This window comes from Manacus candei, unplaced genomic scaffold, assembly GCF_025592945.1.
Source record: "Manacus candei isolate 608988 ecotype Guabito, Panama unplaced genomic scaffold, ASM2559294v1 h1tg000043l, whole genome shotgun sequence".
Taxonomy (NCBI): Eukaryota; Metazoa; Chordata; class Aves; order Passeriformes; family Pipridae; genus Manacus; species Manacus candei.
In genome coordinates, this window is record NW_026138091.1 from 11522001 (window position 1) to 11544690 (window position 22690).

A 22690-nucleotide genomic window follows, 5' to 3' on the forward strand; every position below is an offset into this window, starting at 1 on the left:
TTGAGCTACTTCATTTGTTAAAAAAAAAAAGAAAAGAAAAAAGGGTATTTCTAAATATCTGTCTAACATGGCTCACTGGACAAACACTTTTTGTTTGTCAAGTAGTCTTCTCCATCCAAACAATCTCTACAACAGAAGTATTGCACTTCTTAACCTCACAGGTATCAAGGTTTTGAACAGCTACGCAAATGAAATTTTTCCCTGCCTCAGAACTAGACGAGTTGGGCAACAGAAGTCAAGATCCTTAATTGCCAGGAGCAGAAAAAGCTGCACATAGCTGAAGGTTCTCACAGTGAGAGGTGAACTCTTTTCACAGAAGGACAGAAACATGCTTGCTCCCAGGAAGGGTTCAGGGATTATATTTGAGCTGGCTGCCTTGCCGGGTGAATCCCAAATCCCAGGTTGCAACTCAGAGGCGTCATCCAAAGCCAGTTGTCCATGTAGTAGCTGACATTAGGACAAGATTTATGACATCTGAAAACCTGGGCAAAATCTACACATAATGCAGCTATCTGCAACTAAAAATTGGAGCAAAGTGCTTAGCCTTACAAATGCAGCAACTGCCATACAAGCAAGCAGAATGTTCTTTAAAGAAACACACTTCAGAGCAAACGCATTTAAAGAAAAAAACTTGCCTATGATCCCTCTGCAACATCCTTTCTTCTCCTCTAGGCAGTAGCCAACACACCTCTCTGAGAGTAACACCACCAGGTTTCTGACAGCTGCTCTGTTTTGCTGTAGCCAAATGACAGTCCCCATCACATTCATTTTAACTACATTCCTGAAGAGTATATAATACTTTGAAAAAGCAGTGGGTCCATAAAATGGATATTAAGAGAACACTTAGCCCATACATCTTTGTGATTAGCAGCTTAAAGGTTAAAAACCCAAATAAAACAAAACCTGGAGCAATTCCAGCCTTGAGTCAGGCAGTATTTTATCACAAAAGCCATGTCATACACCAAGGATCCTGTTCTGTAATTTGTATCAAGAAATGTGGGTTAGAAATGAACATTCGTCAAACAAAAACAAAAGAAAAAAGTTAAACATCATTATATTAATGAATAATCAAATCCCCATGAGTTCAGAAACTGTAATGTAAAGTTGCTGTATCATCACTTCTGAGGTCCTTGTGCCCTCTCAAAAGGCAATGTATCAAGCACAAACTAGATTTTACCTCTGGTTGCTCTTGTTCAGATTGTGTTACCAGTTTCTTTTGAAAAAAACAATCTGATGCAGTAGGTTTAGTTTGTTGCCATGATCATACAAAAAATACCATTTTCCCTTTAAGGATACTTATATTGGACAGGAAGATTCAGGGATCCCACTGATTTTAACCTTATTTATGGTGAGCAATGCTCCTCAATCAGCTGGCAATACAGTTGTCAAGTACACAAGCCTTTTTACAAGGCTATTTTGTTGGCTTCACAGGAAAAATTACCTCCCACTGATCTCAGCTGGGTACCAGTGTTGGGGGAAGGATGAGCGGAACATTAACACCTTTCCCAGCAATGATGTGGCCATGGTAACAAACCTATGCAGCTCCTCTTCCGGACTTTTGCTCTTTATCCCTGCTAAGCAAGATCTGGTCTTGTTCCAGTTGGAAAGAATTTTTATTTTTATATTCATGTTACTTCATATGGGAAAAAAATTGTTCTCACAACAAACGAGTCTTTAAAGGTTTATCATAACATGAAATGCATTTTGTTCCTTCTCTTTTAATTTGCTTTGGTGCTAAAATGTTATGTTCCTCAGTAAAAATGATGACATTTGGAAAAAAAGTATATGCAAGAATAAACTACATGTGGGATGTCAGCATTGTATTTCACTGATAAAGAACTGCTGGGATGAGAAAGCACAATGCTGAGTCCTGCCCGGCACAGAAACTAGCTGAGAGCAGCAAGCAGTAAAACACTCACCTGCCATTCAGCCCTACTGCATCACCATCCTGGGAGGCCTTGCAGCCCCAGTATGGGGTTGAATGTTTATTTTCCTGCTAGCAGGAATGATTGAGACATTTCACCAGGGAAAAACCCAACACTTCTTGTCCCAAAAACTGCTCAGGAACAAAAGGAAAATGACACTAAGTAAGTGTAGTTAAGAAAACAGGAGAGAAAACCATGGACTGCTGGAAACCCCCCAGACTAAGGATTAGGCAGGGGTGTGCCTATTTCATCAGGTGAAGAAAGGTGGCTGGGCTCTGGCAGGTGTGTGCTGAGCTAGAAACCATGTCATGTGTGCCACTAACAGTATTACTGTATCACCTCTTGGTTTTGTCTTTGTGTCTCACTAGATTTTGACATATCTCCTCAGATTTGGACACATTTCAATTTACATTCTATTAATATACTATAAATAATGTTTATTTGTTTCTCTAATTATTATCTATTACTTGCCTCTCCTTCTCCCCTCCAGTTAGAGTCCCTACCACCACCCTCCAGTTAGGACTTTTCTCTAATTAGACATGGATTTTCCTGGTTTTATTTCTCAGTGATGAAATAATGATATTACATTTTCTGAAGATTCATGTTGTTCTCTGAATTTGGGTGTCACATTAGTTTGAAAGGAGCTCTGCGCCATGATTTAATAATGGGAAAAAAAATAGTAAGTACTGTGTCTAAGGGAAAGGTATAACAGTAGCCATTGTCTGGAGTTGATAGCAGCTGAACTGATTAGGAATGAGACCTGTTTCTGAGTGTGATCATTGGAATGCAAGGAGTGAAATGGCCAAACCTCTGTGCTTTGATGTTTCCAGAAAATGAACGTGTACCTTTCTAGGTGACTTAGGTTGGGCAAAGACAATTCCTTGGCTCAGCTGGAGAGGTGATCTGGTAAGAGTCCCTTGAAGCAATACTGCATCACCCTGTGATCCTTTCTGTCTTGGATTCCACACTTTTTCTAATTTAACAGGAAACAGATTAAGTATTCTTCATTGTGATCTGAACAGCTGTATGCTTAGTTAGGATTTAGCATGATGCTTCCCTAAGTCTAGTGGGGAGAATTTTCTGATTATCAAACTGTGAACTGTCAGTGGCATAATCTTTTTAAGCACTAGGAAAGCAGTGTTCTTATGGTATTTTCATGCCTGGAGAGGGAAAGACCACTGCCAATGCCAACTGGTGCCAAAAATGGTAAGAAAACAAAAGAGTGATTTCCAGAATTATATTTTGGAAATACCATAATGAGCCTTTCTGCATCTTTAAGTATATATTTTAAAGCCTGATGCCAAGTGACTTCTGCACCTAATCCCGCTATAGAAAGCGCCATCATCAGGAGCTGCTGTTAGTCAAGCACAGGGACAATAAAAAGAGGGCTATTAGGCAAGGTCTTTGACCCTGCTGACTACTCAAGACTAGTCATTTCAGCTTGCTGTAACTCATTGGGTTGCCAGCAGCAGCAGCTCACAAGATGTCCCAGTGGCAGCTGAAGTGCCTCTGCTGCATGGAGAGACAGGGACATCAAGCACCAAGACAAGTTGTTGTTGCTCCTGAGCCCCAGCCAGCTCCCACTGGGACTCTTCTAAAAGACATGGATGCTCCTCAGCAATAAAGCTATACTCTCAACTCATTTAGTTGCTTTTCATTCTTAACTTTTCTTAACTCATCTTCTATGAAAATGTCACTCCTAGTTTTTCTTGCACAAGATTTGGCTCAAAGTTAGGCATATGATGTGTTTTTGTTTTGTATGTGTAGAACAAATAGCAAGCTCAGCCAGGGAAAGGACTCACGGTAGTTACGTGACATCTTACAACACAGTAATATATCAAGAAATCATTCAATCAACTAATAATAGCAGGTAAGGAAAAACCAGAAAGACTTGCTCAGTCTCTATGGGTTCTGCAAAATGAAAAGCTAATTCATAAGAAATAGCCTATGGAATTGTGTCCTGTGTTCTTGAAATCTCTATATGCTGTAAATACCATGCACAGTGAGATGACTCATACTTTAAAGGCAAATACTCAATTTAAATCAAAGAACTCCTGACTTTTTTTTCCTTAAAGATAAGCAATAATTTATTTCTCTTTCATCTTCACAATTATCACAAACTGTCCAGATACATGACCAATGCCACTACATAACACAGGAGAATTGCCCACTTACACTTTACTTGGACAGATACAATTGCAATTTACAGATTAAATGTACTGTACAATGTGTAGTTGGAAAAATGTCAGTCTTATCTATATGATGGGATGTGGTATATGATTTATAAACAGATTCAATCTAAGACGTAAAACTTTAAAACTTGTTAAGCCAAGGATACAGTATAAAGCATTTTGTTTTGGTATTTTATTGTTACTAAAGTAGAAAAAGCAAAATTAGAGAAATAAATCCACATCTTAAGTTACAGGATATGTATTAGGTTAAGAAATTAATTGGCTTCTCCAGTTTTTTTTTTGCTTTGCTTTTTTTCCTCTTTTTTTTTTTTCCTACAAATGAATATATGAATATATCGCAGGATAAAGAAAGACTGCCAGATAAAGAAGGTACCATTATATGAAAAACAAATGAAAAATTACCAGGTAATTTTGCTTACAAAAAGATCAAATTATAAACAGTCACAAAATATATAAAAATGCCACATTGAACGAGGCAATTGTAGTCTACCTAAACTGGTAGTATACTCTCTGAAAGAAGTTGCGTTCATACAGTAGTAACTGATAAAAAGGCATTGTGCACTCTTGTGCCATCTGGGGATTTAGCACCGTGTGTCATCAGTTCTTGGATTGTCATCCAGTTGTCCAAGATTTTCTTGTTTCTCTTTTTCATCATCTTTTTGTGACTCAGTTCAATAATGTTGATTTCCTTTTTGCCCTCACTGCCACTCTGTGGACTTTCCTTAAGACACTCCAGCCTGCTCCTCATCATGAACTCCCGCCGCCTCCTCTGCTCCTTAGCTCGCACCAAGTGTTGCTTCCGCTCTTCTTTGCTCCAGTAGCGACCCATCTTCATCTCACTCATCGTATCATCATCTGTTGTCATCCCACTGCGCTCCTCTTTAATTTTTAAGGCACGTTCCTTCAGGATTCTGTCTCGAACTGGTCTCTTTGTGATGTACCTTGTCCCATCACTCCTTATTTTCACTTTCCATTCCATCTTGGGCTCTGCACACTTCTGTGAGTCTTTGCACATGCTCACCAGGCTGAGCTGGCTTTGGGCATACTCCACAGCAGACTTCTGCTGGATCAGTTGCATATAGCTTTGATAATGCTTTGCATGAGCAGGTATATTCCCGTACCTGTAAGATGAACTATGATATGGAGACAAATAGGGAATGTGCTCATTGCCCTGTCTTTCCTGGTCTGTGAATTTGCTGCTTTCTGATGCCAGCACTGCATTCTCGACAGCACTGTTTTGCTCTGTAGGTTTGGTTTTGGCTGAGGCTGTCTCCCGGTTGCTTTGTCCTGAGGATGACTGATTAGCCACTATTGTGCTCCTCAGGTTTTTCCTATTGGTTATGCTAATCATCCTCTGGAGAGAGTTATCAGGGGATCGCTCCACTGTCAGCGGAGTGCTCCTGCAACTTTCAGCTGTGTTGTAGGCACTGGAGCTGTCCTTGTCAGACTTCTCAGGGTGCTCCATGATGTCATCCAGTTTGCCTCTTTGTACATCTATGCTGGTGTTATAATTCCTGAAACTTTCATCGTGTAAAGCCCAAATGTCTCCGTACTGATCTCTCACCTTTTGGAGCTGGTGAGCTTGCATAATATTCTGGCATTCAAGTTCAATGTTCCTCAGTTCCTCGTTGAGTAGCTGTAGCTCATGCTCCACTCCATCTTGCTCTCTTCTGTTGCATTCTATCATGCTGCTTGAGTAATAGAGATCATACTCTCCATGGTTTCGAATCTTGCACTTCAGTTCCAACAGCTGCCGAAACCTTTCACATTCCTCCTCTGGGTTTCCTATGAAATCAGATTCAATGTATTCCCCAGACACAAAGCTTTTATTGCACTGGAGCTCAACACCACCTAACATATCCTGGCTGTGGCCCAGATCCCGTTTGCTCTGCACGATAGTGGTGTTCTGCTCCTCAGGTGCATTTTCTTGCTCTGAGCTCTCATCATTACGGAGACTTTCATCTGTAGGTCCCACCCCGCTGTCCTTCTCATGATTGTTGGATGATGAGGTTGCAGTGTCTGTAGTGCCATCTTCCTCTTCATGTTTCTTTGGCTAAAAAATGAGCAAACCAAAATGATTATCAACTGCAGACCATATTACAGGAGGATATTTTCCAGATCTGTTTTGCCTAAACAGCTGGGCTCTGATTTAAGCTGAATTAAAATAGATCACTAAGCAGCAGTCCTACTGCTCATAGCCTTTAAACGTTTCTGAGAGTCATGCTGTGGTGTCCACACCAAGAAAAGTAGGTGAATTACAGTACTAGTGACATAGTTTTTGAAGGCTGGAAAGAAATATTTCCCCCTCTATCTAAGCCATTTCTTTGCAGTGCTTAAAGATAATAATCACCAGATGGTGTGCTGTTTTTGATTCTGGATTATGGCCAGAGGCTGGTGGAGCTGAAATCTTCTCAAACTTGGGAAAAAGCTTCAGTATTGGTATCAATTCAAACAAATAGAGCAAGCAGCCAATCAAACTTACGGTACTAGTACAACCTAAGAGGGTGCAAGAAGACTACTGCTTCTTTTTTTAATCAGTGAACTTCTTTTTAGCTCCATGGAGATGGGCAAGGTTGACCTTGCAAAGAGCTAGCTGCACCCTCTCTCACACTTCTTGTATTCAGTAGCCTTTTCCTGAAAGAGTGTTGATTTTGAATTCTAGGATTTTGCTCAAATAAACCTCATTCCATTGCATCCCTGGAGACTACTTTTGTTCCATCTTTAGAGTTTATGTTGCTCAGAAATAAAACCAGTCTTTCACTATTAAGTATAGAACAACACTGAATGCTTTGCCATGGGCATAATGTCAAGCTCTTTGGCTTTTGATTCACACTCCACTCACTGTACCTCACCTGTTTATATTCTCAACCTATTTATATTCTCATAGAAAGTGAGATAATACCTCTCTGAAGAGACAAACACTTTATTTTTCAAACTAGATTAGCAAATAATCATGCAGAGTGCAATTTATATGACCAAGTACCTTATTGTACACAGTACCACCCAAACGCCATGTCTCTTTTAGAAGGTATAATTGCATAATTATGCATAATGATGGTAAGAACTGAGGGAGAAAAAGGGTACAGTGCACCAAGTGAAAGGAAACAAACTCAAAGAGGCTACTGCCATAATTCCCTTTTTATCTACTTTGACAGACAGTAAAACAGGATGAAAATGTCTCTCCTATCTCATCCTTTCTCCTCTCTTCATGTGCACCTCATGATCACCCACCCTTCATCTGGTTTTGCTTCTTCAACAGCTAGGAAAAAATAATGTCCTAGTGTCAAAAAACCAAAAATAGTCTCCACCCCCAATTCAATGTAAGAGTGGAATAAAACAAATATTGAAAGAAACACACCACCAGAAGAATTCAGTGTCTGTGAGAAACCAGTTAAAAATTTCTGAAAAGATGCTTTAGGACATCTAGGTTTAATTTCATATTTTTCTAGTTTACCTCCTCCAGGTGAGTGGTGCTACATATGCTATTCTGCTTCCTTCTCTCACCTGCTTTGGAGCTGCTGCAGCTTAGATTGACCTCTCCTGCCCCCAGATCTCTCAGCAGAGAAGCAACTCCAGTCTGGGTCACCTACACTGCACCCCAGCCACTGCACTGTGCAATCTACGTTTCTCACTGCTCTGGAAAATATTTAACTCCTGACAGGAAGGAGAACAGCTCCCCCAGCCAATGGGATGGCAGTGCTGCAGAACAGTCAGGAATTTGGGTGCCTGTCCCAAACGCAGGGATTCACACTATCAAATGAGGACGGCGAGGATCTGCTCTCTGACCCGGGGGTGAGTGACATAGCGCAATTTGCACCTATATGATTAAAACTCCAAAGACGGTGGCTTATCTGTAATGTGAATGTGTTAGCACAGTTACACAGCTTGCAGGAGCTGAGCTCCGTGATGTTTCCTCTAATGTTTCCAGAACGGTGTTACACCACCAAAGCATATATTTGAGCACTTCCGAAAAAAATCACTTAATGAGGCTATTTGTATAGATGTTGCAAACAGAGTTTACAGTTCGGGCCCCTGCAATCAACACTTTCAGAATTAGTGGCTCTTGTTTTCCACACCAATTTTGTCAATAACTTAAACTTTGCTCCTTCAACTTCCACTTGATTTAGACTGATTGAAAGTATACACTGCCATCTAGTCAAGTTACCCTATCCAGAATTAATACACACACAAAAAAGATGTAAACAAAGCAAAGCCGTTTTTTCAGTCTAATAGAAACCAGATGGGTGGAATTGATCTGATCAAATATAAGTGACTATAGTACAGGCATCTGAATGTCAGGTAGTCACTTTGGGTTCCCCTCCCAGAGGGCAAGAAACAAGTCCCTATACAATCAGATTCTTCTCAAACTTTAGCAGACATCCATATCAAATTAAATCTTTCCTTAGTATGTGGATACTTGCAGATAATTCCATTAAGAAAATGGAAAGTAATACGGATATTTATTGTACTGCATGTTTGTGAGATACATTTTATTAAAAAATCCACCTTGACTCAAGTAAGGTAGTCTCAGGAATTTCTGTCCTGGACTTTTAATGCTTTCCTGAGTTCCTAAATATGTGTAGATTGAGCAGTCTTTTACAACATGGGATTATTTTAATTTTATTTTGAAAGTTAGCAAGCCTAATTCCAGGTTAGAAAACAAGAAAAACTCCACAATTGTCAGTATGTTGCTTTTTCTGGTGTTATCTATTGTCTATTCCACACAGAGGGTTTGTTTTCAAACATATATTGTCCACCTCTTCTACAATTACTTCTGTTTGAAATACCAAAAGGCTCCTTAGGCCTCATCTTTGCAGTGAGAACTCAGATAATGAAAAGGGAAACCCAGTGGTGCGTACAATCAAGCAATAAATGAACCTCAAAAGATTCTGCATTTCAGCTTCAGCAAGCATTCATGCCTATAAAATGGCTAATCTTACAGGCATTCAGGCACTGTTCTATTCTCATTTTACAATTTATGATGTATATTGGGACTCAAAACCCAGATTGCTACTACACTCTGAAGGCAGTAAGATTCAGTTGAAGAGTCTAACAAACATAGCTGCTAGTGCAATCTCTGCTCAGTCTCTGACAGCGAGAGGGAGACTGGCCATGGGGAGAGGAATCTCCAGTGTCAGGCTAACCACTCCAGCCATGAGGGAAGTTTGGAATTGATTTCACTGATGCACTAAAAGGCCTCTCTAACAAAAAAAATTATTTTCCCCCAGATATTTTCACTTCATTTCAGCTTCGAATGAACTAGAATGATTTTTTTTAATCCAATTCTTTCTCTTCTTAATAGGTTTTGATATATTCCATGATACCAATAAGAATTTCTGCATGGCAAATGTATGGTATTCTTCTGAAAATTATCTCTGCTGCACAATGAACCATGATGTTGTAAAGGGGAAGGAACACAATGAGTTATAAAAAATGGAGAATTACATCTTTCTGCAAGGTTTATTGAACTATTCCATACAGAGAAGATACAATTCTTGACTGAATTCTATAGAGTGGGTCAAAGACATGACTATATACTTGATTCTTCTATTACAAACTGTACCAGACTTTTCTGTGAAAGCTCACATTAAATATTAAAATGGCATTCTGTAAAACAGACTCATATTTGGAATAATATTCTGATATAGAGTGTATTCATTCCTTTAGCTCTAAGATTCATGATGACAGATGATTATGACACCAGAGGACTAAGTTTTTGTTCACTAAAAACAAAGCTGGTCTCCATGGCCATCTGGGGAGCTTGAAGATAGTCAGATTGGCCACTGGCAGCTGCAATAAGAGCAGTTTCATAGCTCCAATGGATTGTATGATTCCCCTCAGGAAACTGCTAGATTTCCCAGCCTAACTAAAGAACCAGTTTTCTGTCAAGTCACTATGTAGAGTCTAGAAAGGCAGAAGCTGTCACAAATTACTGACGCCCCATTACACACCAAGCTGCATTTGGTTGACTCAATTACTCATCAGAAGGGCAAAGCAACGTCTAGCTGTCCTAGAATTACTTCAAGCAACCCAATGTCAGATACGGGCAAGCACAAGTGACCATAATGTTTTTCAAGTGTAACACTCTTCTACAGTAATATAAAATCTCAAAAGGGAAAAAAAAATGTCCTTGGTAAAAGACCAAGGGAAAAACGGGAAATAAACAATATCAATAGGTTCTGTGAAACCACTTCACAGAACACCACTGTTTAATAGTTAACACTATCCAAAACCCAAATTCAATGAAAAAGCCAAAACTTGACAAGAACTTTGGAACATCACAACTGTGAAGTGATTTCAGGGGTCCCAACATGTCACGTGAGGGCCTAGTAGAAGCTTGTAGATAGACTTGTTCAGAAATTTCTACCAGAAATGGGGGTTTTGTGAAAATGTCACCATGCAAACGAATTTTCTTTGCAAAGAACAAGTGTTCTTTCTGACAGGAAATCTTTTGCTATCCAAGATAAAATTTTGGTTAAAACAATAAAGAAGATGCCAAATATCAAAGTAGGTATCAGTGCAGCAGATTTGACCTGGGAAACCGAGGCTTGCATCACTGCCTGGAAAAGAGAGTCACAACTAAAAGGCTCCTATAAAACCTGTTGCAAGGTTCGCTTCACCTCTGACCCTGGAGTTATTCCACTTCATGTAAGCAATTAAATGCTTATAAGATCAAAGATTTGTAATCTAATCTATCATATTCCATGTAATTGACATATTATTCTGTCACTGTCTCTGTCCCAATGAATATTTAATTTATGTACAATGAATAGCTTTAATAGGAGCTATCATGTACTCATTACCCCAGCGTCAAGGCTGGAGAGCAGTTCAGGAGGAAACTGAATAGATGCACATTCAGGCCCCCAGTGTGGACCAGGTACTGAGGTATCTGAAGCCAAATAAGCTCCCTGGTTTCCAGAAGAACTCATGCAGCCTCACCTTGTGTGCAGTCTTGGTCACCACAATATAAGAAAGATATTAAGCTGTTAGAGTGTCCAAAGTAGGGCAATGAAGATAGTGAAGAGCCTTGAGGGAAAGCCATATGAGGAGCAGCTGAGGGCACTTGGTCTGTTCAACCTGCAGAAGAGGAGACTGAGGGGAGACCTCATTGCAGTCTACAACTTCCTCGTGAGGAGAAGAGGAGGGGGCAGGCACTGATCTGTTCTCTGTGGTGACCAGTGACAGCACTTGAGGGAATGGCCTAAAGTTGTGTGGTGCAATAAGAAGTGTCAGGGGAGGTTTAGGTTAGACATTAAAAAAAGGTTCTTCACCCAGAGGGTGGTTGGGTGCTGCAACAGGCTCCACAGAGAAGTGGTCACAGTACCAAGCCTGATGGAATTCAAGAAGCATTTGGACAAGACTCTTGTGCATGTAGTGTGACTCTTGGCTATGGTCCTGTAAACGGCCAGGAGTTAGACTCGATGATCCTTGTGGGTCCCTTCCAAATCAGCATATTCGGTGATTTTGTGATTTTGTGAGGAGAGAAGGCTCTCACAGTCTTTCTCTCTCTCTTCACTCCAAAGAAAAATGCCTCAGGCTGTTTGTGAGCAATTCAGAATGGGGAAAAAAATTGTAAGTCAAAAGTTCTGTCAGTGGAAAACCAGTTTCTCCCCAGTGGCAGAATCCAGAAGCCAGGAAATGAAGTTGGATTTTATGTCTTTGGCTCCACACAGGTGTGCATGCTGACAGATCATCTGATCCAGGAGTGGACACTTACACTTTCCACAACAAAGTACAAGTGAGAAGACCCTTGATGAAACAAAGATGTACGGTATCTTTGCCACAGTCACACCGCCTACATAACATCTGGTCAGGTAAAAGTCAGGACAGCAGCAAGCTGAGACTATGCTAACAATATGCTTATTTGTCTCCATTAACGAAACAAATGCCGAGCTGTGCACTGTTGGTGTAAGAAAAATACACTTTCATTACAATAACACCTGTTGTTTATTTTAAATACCTTTTCCATCTTGTTTTGCAAGCTCTCTGATGCAAGGCTGTCTGGTACCTTGCATGCATACAACAAGAGGAGTACATATTTCAGCTCAGAGCTCTAGGTGCTACACTGATAAAATTAATTAAAAACAATTGAAACAAAGTATAACATCATAAATTCTGAACAGTTCAGAATTAAAGCAAGAAAGCAATATTATTCTGCGTGTTCAGAGAAAATGAGAAACCTGCACTTATCACACAGTATTAAATTGTTTGCTAACTTGCCATACTGGGCCTAAGCATCTACTGTTCTTTTCTTTACCTACAGCATGCCAGAGTTCACAGCATTTTAGAGACAGAAATCTATCAAAGCCTTTGACTCCATTTTACAGCATACGTGTCTATTAATAAAAAAGTATACCTAGCAAAATTTCAAATGATATGTTTAGTAGCAGTCCTACCTGCTCCACCTTGTTCGCTGTGTACTGCATTGCTTCATTATGCTGCTCTTCCAACATTTCCAAGTTTAACTCCTCTAAGAATTCATTCCTTTCATCATCCAGCCACCCTTCCTCCAGCTGCAAAGAATACATTAGTATATTATTTTATGTTAGCAAGGACACATGCTAAAATAGAGTAAACCCAAATGGCAATGCTCAACTAGTTCTTTTTATCCTAATGATTCTCTTCAGAAAGCCAGGCAGAAGGAGTTCATGTCTCAAAAAAAGGAGAAAAAAAAGGATAAAAAAATTGGACTCTTATGCCTTTTATCCTTTCGTAAAACAGTATGACTGATTTTCTCTCATAATGAAGGAAACTGCACAGCACAGACATTATTTCCTTTCAAAAGGTATGAAAGGCACAGCACATAATCCTGAAGCTGTCATGTTCATTACCACAGAGAGCCCCCACACTGAAAGAGTGGCAATGTTACTAATAGGGCCAGGAGGCAACCCGTCTCTTTTCTCTAACAACCTCCATCCCAGTGCTGTGCCCTGCTGCTGCCACCTCAATAGAAACCTTATGCTGTATTTCTGTCACCATTTTCCCATTGATCTTCCAGGTAAACAAATAAAGAGAGCAGGGTCAAAGAAAAATGTGGTGACTTGAAGGGAGTCAATTTTTGGTGTCCCAGTGTGTCTGGAAGCAAGGCTTATCCATTTGTTTGGGTTTTTTTCCCTGAGTATAAAACAATACTTTGACATTTGGTGAAGACAGTGTTGTAAAAGAACAGGAGGGAATGCTATGTTTTCTGTCAACTGCGTATATCCTCTTCCCATACCCATTTTACGCCCTTCACATCTTTCTAAACTGAGAAAACAGGCACCCTGGCCTAAAACGTTACTCTTCCCATTTTGTTCATTATGCACATGTGTGAATATGGCACACATCCATTTGTATCTGCAATTCCTTGCCAGATGGCACGCTGCATTGAAAAGAAAAACTGGTCAGTGGCACTCCTGGCTGTAACGACAGGACTGTAGCAGAAGGAAACACTCATTGTTTTGTCATTGATGAAGAAACCAGATGATGACGGTGACGAAAACATGCTAGAAGAGAAAATCCTCAGCATTAGACAATTAAAAGACCACCAACTACTCATATGCCAAGACAGCAAGAGCAATGTAGCACAGGCCAACACCTACAGTAGAAGTACCACTGTCTCAAAGCCAGAATAGCTCCGGCCCCAGATGTCAGCCAGAAAAGTTACACCAAGCCAGCAAGTAGTAGTTCCAAACTACACAAGAAGTGACTGATGCTGTGCAGTACTTCTAACTGAATACAGGCAGGAAACCAGTGTTTCCTTTACAAACTCTGTTGTGGTTTTGCCCATGTCAATGCACTCTTTTCTCTCATAAAGAATATAAGCCTTTCACCATTTCCCTTGGCAAAGCCGGCCTCCTACAGTTTGGGATTAGGAGGAGACTACTTTTCTTAAGGACATACAATTTTTGTTTGTCCTTAATGGGCCTTTCAAACCATTCTATGAAACATCTGGTAATGGCCACTGGTTTTCTTTACTTGTCTTGTTTATTTTTTTCCCCAAGGAAAGAATGAACACAGCAGTCCTCAAATGTAAAGGATGCAGTTTAATTTCCCTCATTTGAGGAAATTGCAGATCAACAAATCTGGAAGATGAAAGCTGAACCTCATTTGGGCCAATCTGCTGCTTTATGGCAGGCTCAGTATCTAACTAATGAGAACATTTATGCTATGTTACAAATTTTAGAATAAAACTAATATATGGCTTAGCATACATGCGCACTACATACACTGCGTACACATACACACATCAGAACGCACATGCACGGGTGTGTGAGCTCCTCTGGTGCTCTGTCTCAAAACCTAATCATTCATCATTATTCACTGCACGAATACATGGTCAGAGAGGTTTTCTTTCCTGTTACCGAAAGAATGTGCTCAGCAGTCACCCTTCAAGACTGCATTTCTGCCATTACCATTTTCTATCTAGAAAAGAAAGCCTGCTTAATCCTGCTGTCTTTTACCAGAGTCAAAGCAACACAACTAGCAGAAATGAGTTGACAGCCTGATCTCTGACATACTCTGTCTTTTCCAAAGCTTTTGTATGAGTATGTTCTTAAAACACATAAACTAAACAAAAAAATCCAACACCGAAGTCCCAAACCTAAACCAAACCACATTTTATAATTTGTAAGGAGCATCTGTATGGGAAGCTACATTGGTACAGATAAGTAATCCCTTAACTCAGATAGATGTAATTTTTTCATGTTGACCAGTCTAAACAAATACAGAGAATGAATTTTCCCTGAGTATCTATCTTATAAGTGTGTGGATTTCTGTTCCCTACTGAAAAACAATAAGTTGAAAAAATTCTTTCAAAATTCTGCAATTGAAGGCTACAATTTTGCAATATAAACTGAGGCATGGCTTTTTTTTCCTGTACTTTGTCACCAGTTTTATGGGAATTGTTTAGATTCTTGAAAAACATAAAGGAAATGAATGCTGAAGTCGTGACTCCTTTATAACTCTACTCTATTCAAGCAGAGATTCCAAGTCGCACTGAATTACACTTACTTAATTTAATTTATACAGAGTATGCAGCTAGCGAGACTGAGTCAGATCAATAACATGAGAGACAAAGGGCAACATAACAAACTCTGAATTGCTGGCAGATAGAACAGTGAAAATATAATGTCTTTATGCTTTGCAAAGGCCTACAAATGGAATATAAAGAGAAGTACAAACAGTAGTCTTCTACCACTCTACCTCTCCTTTAATCTGATGATGAATCTAACATCTGCCCCCTGCAGTGATATTAAAAATTCTTGGCATGGTAAGATTCTTGACATTGGCATAATCTTATTTTTAAAACCATAAAAATGTTTCTAAAGCTTTTAAAAATGCATCTCCCAGGACGGAAGCACGTTTTTGTGACCAAAGTGCTTTAAAACCAATTTGATTCCTGTTTGCTGAATGGTATTGTAGTGAAAGTCCTATAATTGACACATAAACAAATCATTTACATGCCTGCTTATAAGCATATAGCATAAAAAGACACCTCACCAGTGACAAGCTACAGCTTTGTGTAAGTTCATATAAATTATAAAGTCCTCATAAAAGATAAAATTGACAAAGGTAAGTATGGGAAATTTATCCCCTGAATAAATCAGAATCATGTAATGAGTAACGTATAGTTTTCAAGTTCTACTTCATATTTTACTAATACCATATTAGTCCTGCCAGCTTTATTTATACACCTGCTTACTCTGCTGGAAAAGAAATTGCTTAGTTTGGGGAAAACAAGCCCTAATAATATCATATTATTTTCTTTGCTAGCTAAACAGGGGAAGCTGCACAATTATCTGTTTGCTCCTTTTGTCAGTAACTTTGGCATTCCTATTTCTTGGCAGTTCATTAGTTACAGTGACAGTGAATGCATGGTATAACCCAGGTTCTGGCTCAGTGCATCTATTTAGTCTAACCTGCATCTCCGGTCTTGCAACCAGCAACACAATTTTCTTGCATTCTTCACTGGAGAGCAGTGCCACTGCCTCTTCACGATTCTGGACATCTTGGCCATTTATCTAGGAAACAAATGAAAGCAGCACATTAGTTTCTATTTTCACAAAGCAACACACAACAAAGGGCAGATATCAGCTCATTTGTGCTGAATGTATGGACAATGAAAATTGTGCAACGGGCTCATCTTCAGCCCCTCAGTGGTAAGTGCCTTCGCTCAATTATGCGCTTACTGTAAGAGCTGTATTGATCGTTGAAGGATGGTGGACATCAGAGGAAGCAGTTATGTTCATAAATGTCCAACCTGCGCCCTGGTAACATACATCTAGCAACACAATTAACCAGCCCCTGACAGGTGACGTTCATCTTTCTCCGTTCAGAGTAATGGAAGTGTCACTCTGAGATAATAGTGCTGGTGGAAGCAAGACTGGTAATGCTACAGCTGAAATCAGTCACACTGCATTCTGGTAGAGAGCCAATTAGAGAGCTACAGTATTATCTCTCACCAGGCAATACTTACAGGCCACTGCTTATTGCCGCTCCATTTAATCATTTCATATTTCTGTAGACAGCTTAGTAGACAGAACTACACAAAACATATGTATCCCCCTTACAAGGGGATAATCAAAATAAAAGTGGTTCTTCCACGAGACTGTGCTTTTCTTGCTACCTTTCTCCTAATCTGTCAGTCCATTAAAACAACCACATCCACCACTACATGGTAACAAACACAATTTGCATTGTCCAAAACCCTTTATTGAGGGCATCAAATAAAAATCTTATTTCCCACATACATTTCATTTTGTCCACTTCACAGCACAAGAAGGATTATTCTCATTGTGGCAACAAAACCTCAAAAATTTGATCTATTTGAAAAAGGGTGAAAACAAAATCGGAAGACAGAAGGATCTGAATACTTGAGGGAAAAAAAAATCTAATGGTTCAATTTCAAAGTAGCAGAAACTTCTGGTTGTAAATGAAAGAGAAAGTTGAATTTCTGCATATGTTTGGCCTGACTCAAAATACGGCTTAAATTCAGATTAAAGAAAACTCCAGTGTACCCTGGTGACCTAACTGGCAATGAGTGAAATGTCTGAGACAGTTCAAAGCTTACACAGCTGTGGTCTCTGGGAGACCAGACAACCCAGGTAACACAGTGCTGCTCTAACCTGAAAAACAGAGATGCAACCACAGAGAGGCTCAGGAGCAGATTTCCATCTTGTGCAAAACATCCCGAGCCATGGTGACCACTCCAGTGACTCTTATCAGCTGAGTAACTCCTCCTTGTGGACCCCAGAGGGGGCAGCCAGGCTGTTCCCGTGGAGGTGCCCACCCCGCCTCAGCTGCACCATCATGTGGGATGAACAGGACTTCAGCCTGCCCCACGGCATCTGACCCTGTTGGACAGCACTTAGACTGGAGGTTCACAGCTAAAAATAGCAGAAGTTTAGACAAGTGCCACTAAGACTGTCCTTATAAAACGTTTCCCTTGACTTTGCAACATTTCATGTAAAATACTCAGGCAGTTTTCAGTTGCTTAAGGAAACTGTGAAGGTTGGCAATTTCTGAGAAGGAGAAGGGAGCAGTTAACAGCCTCAAAAATGAGAGGAAACCTACTGTAATTTTGTGAGGAATACACAAAAGAGAGAATCTCCCTCAACCAATGCCACCTGTCACCCACAGAAAATGCCCCCATGCTCAGGGATCTGTCTCTCTCCCAGCCTCAGTGTAATCCCCCCATAATGGCACTGTCACCTTCTATTTCTCTGAGTTACCTCATCAATAAGAGTAGATAGAGGTTCAATGTATTTTCAGATATGAAAGTAAACCCCACATAACTCTCTGGGTGTTAACTTTAATGATCAAACTCATAGCTGTATATCAGCACTGACATTAAAGTAATGCTCCAGTCCACAAGAGGATGGCAGAATTATCTACGTTTTCTCTCATCCCCAGAGCCTTTACTCAAAATTGAAATGAATTTCATTAGGAACTGGAGAACATTCACCTGACCTGCTGTTGGCTGTCCACCCAGAAACTTTATAAAGCAAGGAAAGTAGCAAAAAATGGAAGTACTCTCAAAAGAGTAGTTTCTTATTTTGACAAACATAAGAGTCAGAACGAAAGTTGTTTCTACTTGGTTGAATAAAAAAGGGGTGTTTTTCTGATTTTTGAAAGTTAAAAACACCGTTATATCCTGTTTTCTTTCTTCAGTAGGTATTTTACAGAATGACATAGAAGGCAGTGCCCTGACTTTCCTCTCCTAGGTGCACCACTTGGTGTGGTCCCTTCACCCCAAGTCCTGCTGAGGACCTCACTTCCCTCACACCGTGGCATCTGTGTCTTCTGGGGGAGAACATTGTCCTGTGAATATTTTTACAGTCCCAACCACACAGAGAATAAACCAGCAGCCCCTGAGTGAGCCCTGACATTAAAATCTAATTTATTATTTCCTCTCCAGATAATGGGCCACTTTGGTAAGCCAGGTGGTAGACCCTGTTGTGTAGCTACACTCCAAAAGGTGATGTAAGCTGAACTAGGATAAGAGATACAGCTACAAGTTTCAGCAAAGACATTTTCTGCACAAATAAAAAGCTTGGAAGGAAGGAACAGACTGACCTTGTGACAAACTTAAAGCTCATGCGTTAATGAAGGGCAATCATGGACTATGTTACAGAAAAGCAACCTGTGATCACCAGGAGCTGCTTCTGGGGTGTCAGTGAAAAAAGGTCAAAATGCAAGGGTAATCAACTCAGAACCTGAATTACAATGCTACAATACAGCAAAGAGTTTCCTGTTTAGTGATTTTTGGTAGCTGTTCTGTGATTTTGCACTAGGGCAAAAAATGTACTATCCACTGTCTGTTAAAAAAGGGAAACTCATTGCCATTCTAGCTACTTCCCTCTCTGCACAGGTTCATTTCCCTCCTCCAGAGCCGGGAGCCAGCTACCCTCACCCACAGGAGCTATGCTGTATCACAAAAACCTATCTTCGGGGCAGCTCTTTCAGTGAGCAGATAACAGAAATGAAGGGGGAAAAAAAGCCAGGATGGTGGGTAAGAAAACAATTCAGAAAAGGGGTGTTTTATTGGGGAAGGAAAGAAAACATTAACAAAGGCTTAATGAACTCCCTACTTAAGTATGTTCAGGATCATCCTTCTCTAATAGTACATTTTCTGTATGAAAACTCTTATCATCTATGCTCAGCAGAAATGAGCTTTACCCAAATTTATGCGATTGGTGAATGAGCAGCAAATCTCTGACACTCATATCTGCAGGATCCTGTTTAGAATTTCACACTGAGATGAACGTAGTAGAAATGAGATTTTCTAATAAATATGGGGAAAAAAAAGACATAGGATGTAAATGCATGAGCCAGAACGAGTTTATCAGTCTCACTTTTCAGTACACGCACTCTAGCTCCCAGCTATTGTGTTAAAAAATAGACAGACATGGATTTTCTCATCGATCACAGTAACAAAGAGAACTTCCTTCCCTCATTAACAGTCCACAGAGAAGATGGCACTGCATGTTTGTCTGAAGAATGAGTTTAATGAAGAGTCTATTGTCACATACTTGCAAAATGCGGTCTCCTTCACGGATCCGTCCATCTCTGGCAGCAATGCTGTTTGGATCAACCTGCACAGGACAGTATCCATTAACTGAACATGAAAACATTTTTACAGGAAATTGTAACAGGTGCACAATTGCATAATTAGAAAAAGTACCATTTTTACACCATACAGAGGCAAGCTGAAGTTTCCCTTAGAGTCACATGAACTCAACAGTTCTTTAAATGATTGTATAAGCTTGTTTCAGATAAAAGGCCTCAAAATAGAAAGGGTGAAAGGGTTGGGAGCATATGATTTTCAGATTAATACTTTCCTATGCCACTGCCAGGCATTAACCTTCAGCTATCAGAGTATTGAAAATTAATGACAGAGACCCTTTTCTGTGAAAGTTCACTATGGACTGAGGTGCTTCTGCAGCAATTGATACCTCTATACAAATTAGCCTGTCTTTGGGAAAAGAGCACAATTCTTTTTCTTCCATGGAAACATTTACTATTAAATTATTATCTCAGTAATCAATCTATTGATTGATTACTGATTGCTATTTCCTCTGGAATTTTGCAGTTCACAAGGAAACATTAAAAAAACCCAAAGGATCCACATTGTATAGATCACTCACAGGTCCTGTATATCGTTCCTAGTCTGAACCAGTTAATTTTAAGTTAGTTTAAGATAAATAGATGTTTAGGTCTCCACTGATAGTTTATCAAAGTCACTACAGCTCATCCGTGAGCAATGACCTACTGTTTGCTACAGGGCAATTCAATCTATCACCTTTCATTTGATAGTTATCTAAAATAATTTATTTTGCCTCAACACACCATAAGCTATTTTTTCAAACCAAACATTTGAGTTGAGCATTTGGTTCACAGGTTACATCCTCTACATCTCAGATATTATTTTTGTCTTGTGCATTGTCATAGAAAAAAGAAATGAACCTGAAGTGCTCAATCAAGTACGAAAGACAATATAATTACATTCACTTTCAAAGGTCTGAAAAAATTCTACCATGTAGGAAAACCAGAACATTTCAGATATAATCCTGGAATGTATTAAGAGATTCATGAACTTTCTTTGCCCTCACAAGGTCAAACAGACTTTAATAGCAGTGCTTATACAACTGGTGGAAGACATAGTCCTGGGTAATTTATATTAATTCCTCATTCTTTTTCCAAGGCTGTGCTTTTCAGCTTCTTTGACATTGCTACTGGCCTGTGAATATGCAATCTTGCTTTCATCCCCATCCACCGATACATAGGAGAATTGTCTTTACCGATCCTCTCTGTCCATGAGCTTCACTCAGAATTTAGAATCACAGAATCACATAATTTCTCAAGTTGGAAGGGACCCATAAGGTAAATGAAATCCAACAACCTTTTCCTCACAGAACTACCTAAAACTAAACGATATGACTAAAAGAATCATCCAGTTGCTCCTTGAACTTGGTCAGGCTTGGTGCTGTGACCATTTCCCTGGGGAGCCTGCTCCAGGAACCAACCACCCTTTTAAGTGAAGAACCTTTTCTTAATGTCCAAATTTGGTTCAACATGTTGAAAAAGCGACAAATTTGGATCACAGTTCATGCAGAAAAATCACCAGTGAGCTTGGACTCAGCAGTGACCTTGAACTCACAAGAGTTCTGCTTTACCCAAAAAAACCCCCTCTTTGAATGGCTGGAGACTCAAAGGGAGATAGTGTTCCTGGAAGCCTTGTGGACTGACCTGTGAAATACTAAAACCCTGTGCGGTTTGCCACATTTTATGAGTGAAGCAAATGAAATCTGAGGGTTCATCCCATTTCAGTATCCAGTATTCTGTTTTTTGTTTTTCCAGCAATTCATCTCCCAAGCTACTCTCTCCACCCACCTGTGATATGTCTGTGTGTACCACAACTGTAACAAAAGCAAAAATAATACAATAATGACTGACCACTGTTACGATTACCAAGGCTGTAGCAGGGGGAGAATGCAAGCAGGGTGTGGAGAAGGCACTTTTCTCCCTTAAAGATCTTCCTGATTTCCATCATAAGGGTACATTTCTTTCAAAATTCAGATTATGCACAGACTGCTTTGTACTTCCCTAACTATGATGTTGTAATTAAAAGCACTTACATTAAAGAAGCCCACCTTAATAACTACACTGCTTGGACAACATGATTTAAACTAATAATATAAATTAATTGAGAGTGACACAAGCTGGTTGCAGGTTGACACTTCTGCCCTCTGGTCTCAGAGCACTTGCTTGTACATTCCCTGGCACATTTAGCCCTCCATCATGAGCATCTCCCATATTCCTCCCCAGTGCCATGTCCTTACCTCACTGACATAGATTCCTGTGTCCTCCTCATCATCGGTTCTGTAACAGACAGTCAGCCCCAGCTTCTCCTGGCTGCCAATGCGGCACAGCTCCACCTCCTACAAGAAAATATACAGGTTTGTGTGGTGGCTCTTACCAAGGGTGGGCAAAACTGTGCAGCACAGGGCAGTACCAAGCCACTGACATCCTCATACTGTATGACCTATTTATACCGCTCAGTCTTAAGACACAATATTTTGTCTGCATCTTTAAGGGGGAAACTATTGTGAGAACTAAGAAGGAAATTCCAATACATTGCAGGTTCAAGCTATATAGAAACTGTTCAGTAAGACAGGTCAAACTTTGAGAAATATAGCTGTGCTTCGATTTTGCAGGTTTTTGACTTTTGGATAATAGAAGCTGGCTTACAACAGATTGCATAGTCATTCTAGTCCCGTCATTCTAGTCCCACCACACCAGCTATTGATTTATAGGATATGAGACAGACTGGCTACACATCCATCAATCCATCACACAAGTGCCACTCCCTTATAACAGCAATCTGTGCCATAAAGCAAAAACATAGCCTTCCATTAATACCATAATTCTTTCCTTGGCTAGTTTAGTGACGTAGCTTCAATGCAGAAGCTGTTAGATAACAGAAGGATCCTTCAAGGAATCTCCTGTGGAGCTGAACAGTCTTGGCATCTTCCTCAATTGTGAGGTGATGCAGAAAACATATTTTTAGTGTCAGTTGTTCCAGCACTGGCA

At 40.0% G+C, this 22690-nt stretch overlaps 1 protein-coding gene across 2 annotated transcripts in view; it reads right to left on the reverse strand.

Moving 5' to 3' along the window:
- Positions 1–4017: 4017 nt before the first annotated feature.
- The window catches only part of PDZRN4 (PDZ domain containing ring finger 4), a 246451-nt gene continuing 227778 nt past the window's right edge, over positions 4018–22690 (reverse strand). For both annotated transcript variants that reach the window (XM_051795426.1, XM_051795427.1), the window contains 5 exons: positions 21940–22038; positions 19630–19692; positions 16018–16119; positions 12514–12630; positions 4018–6170 (listed from right to left, as the gene is read on the reverse strand). In XM_051795426.1, coding sequence (XP_051651386.1) covers positions 4644–6170; positions 12514–12630; positions 16018–16119; positions 19630–19692; positions 21940–22038 — 1908 coding nt within the window. In that variant the 3' untranslated portion in view covers positions 4018–4643. The remainder of the gene's footprint in view (positions 6171–12513; positions 12631–16017; positions 16120–19629; positions 19693–21939; positions 22039–22690) is intronic.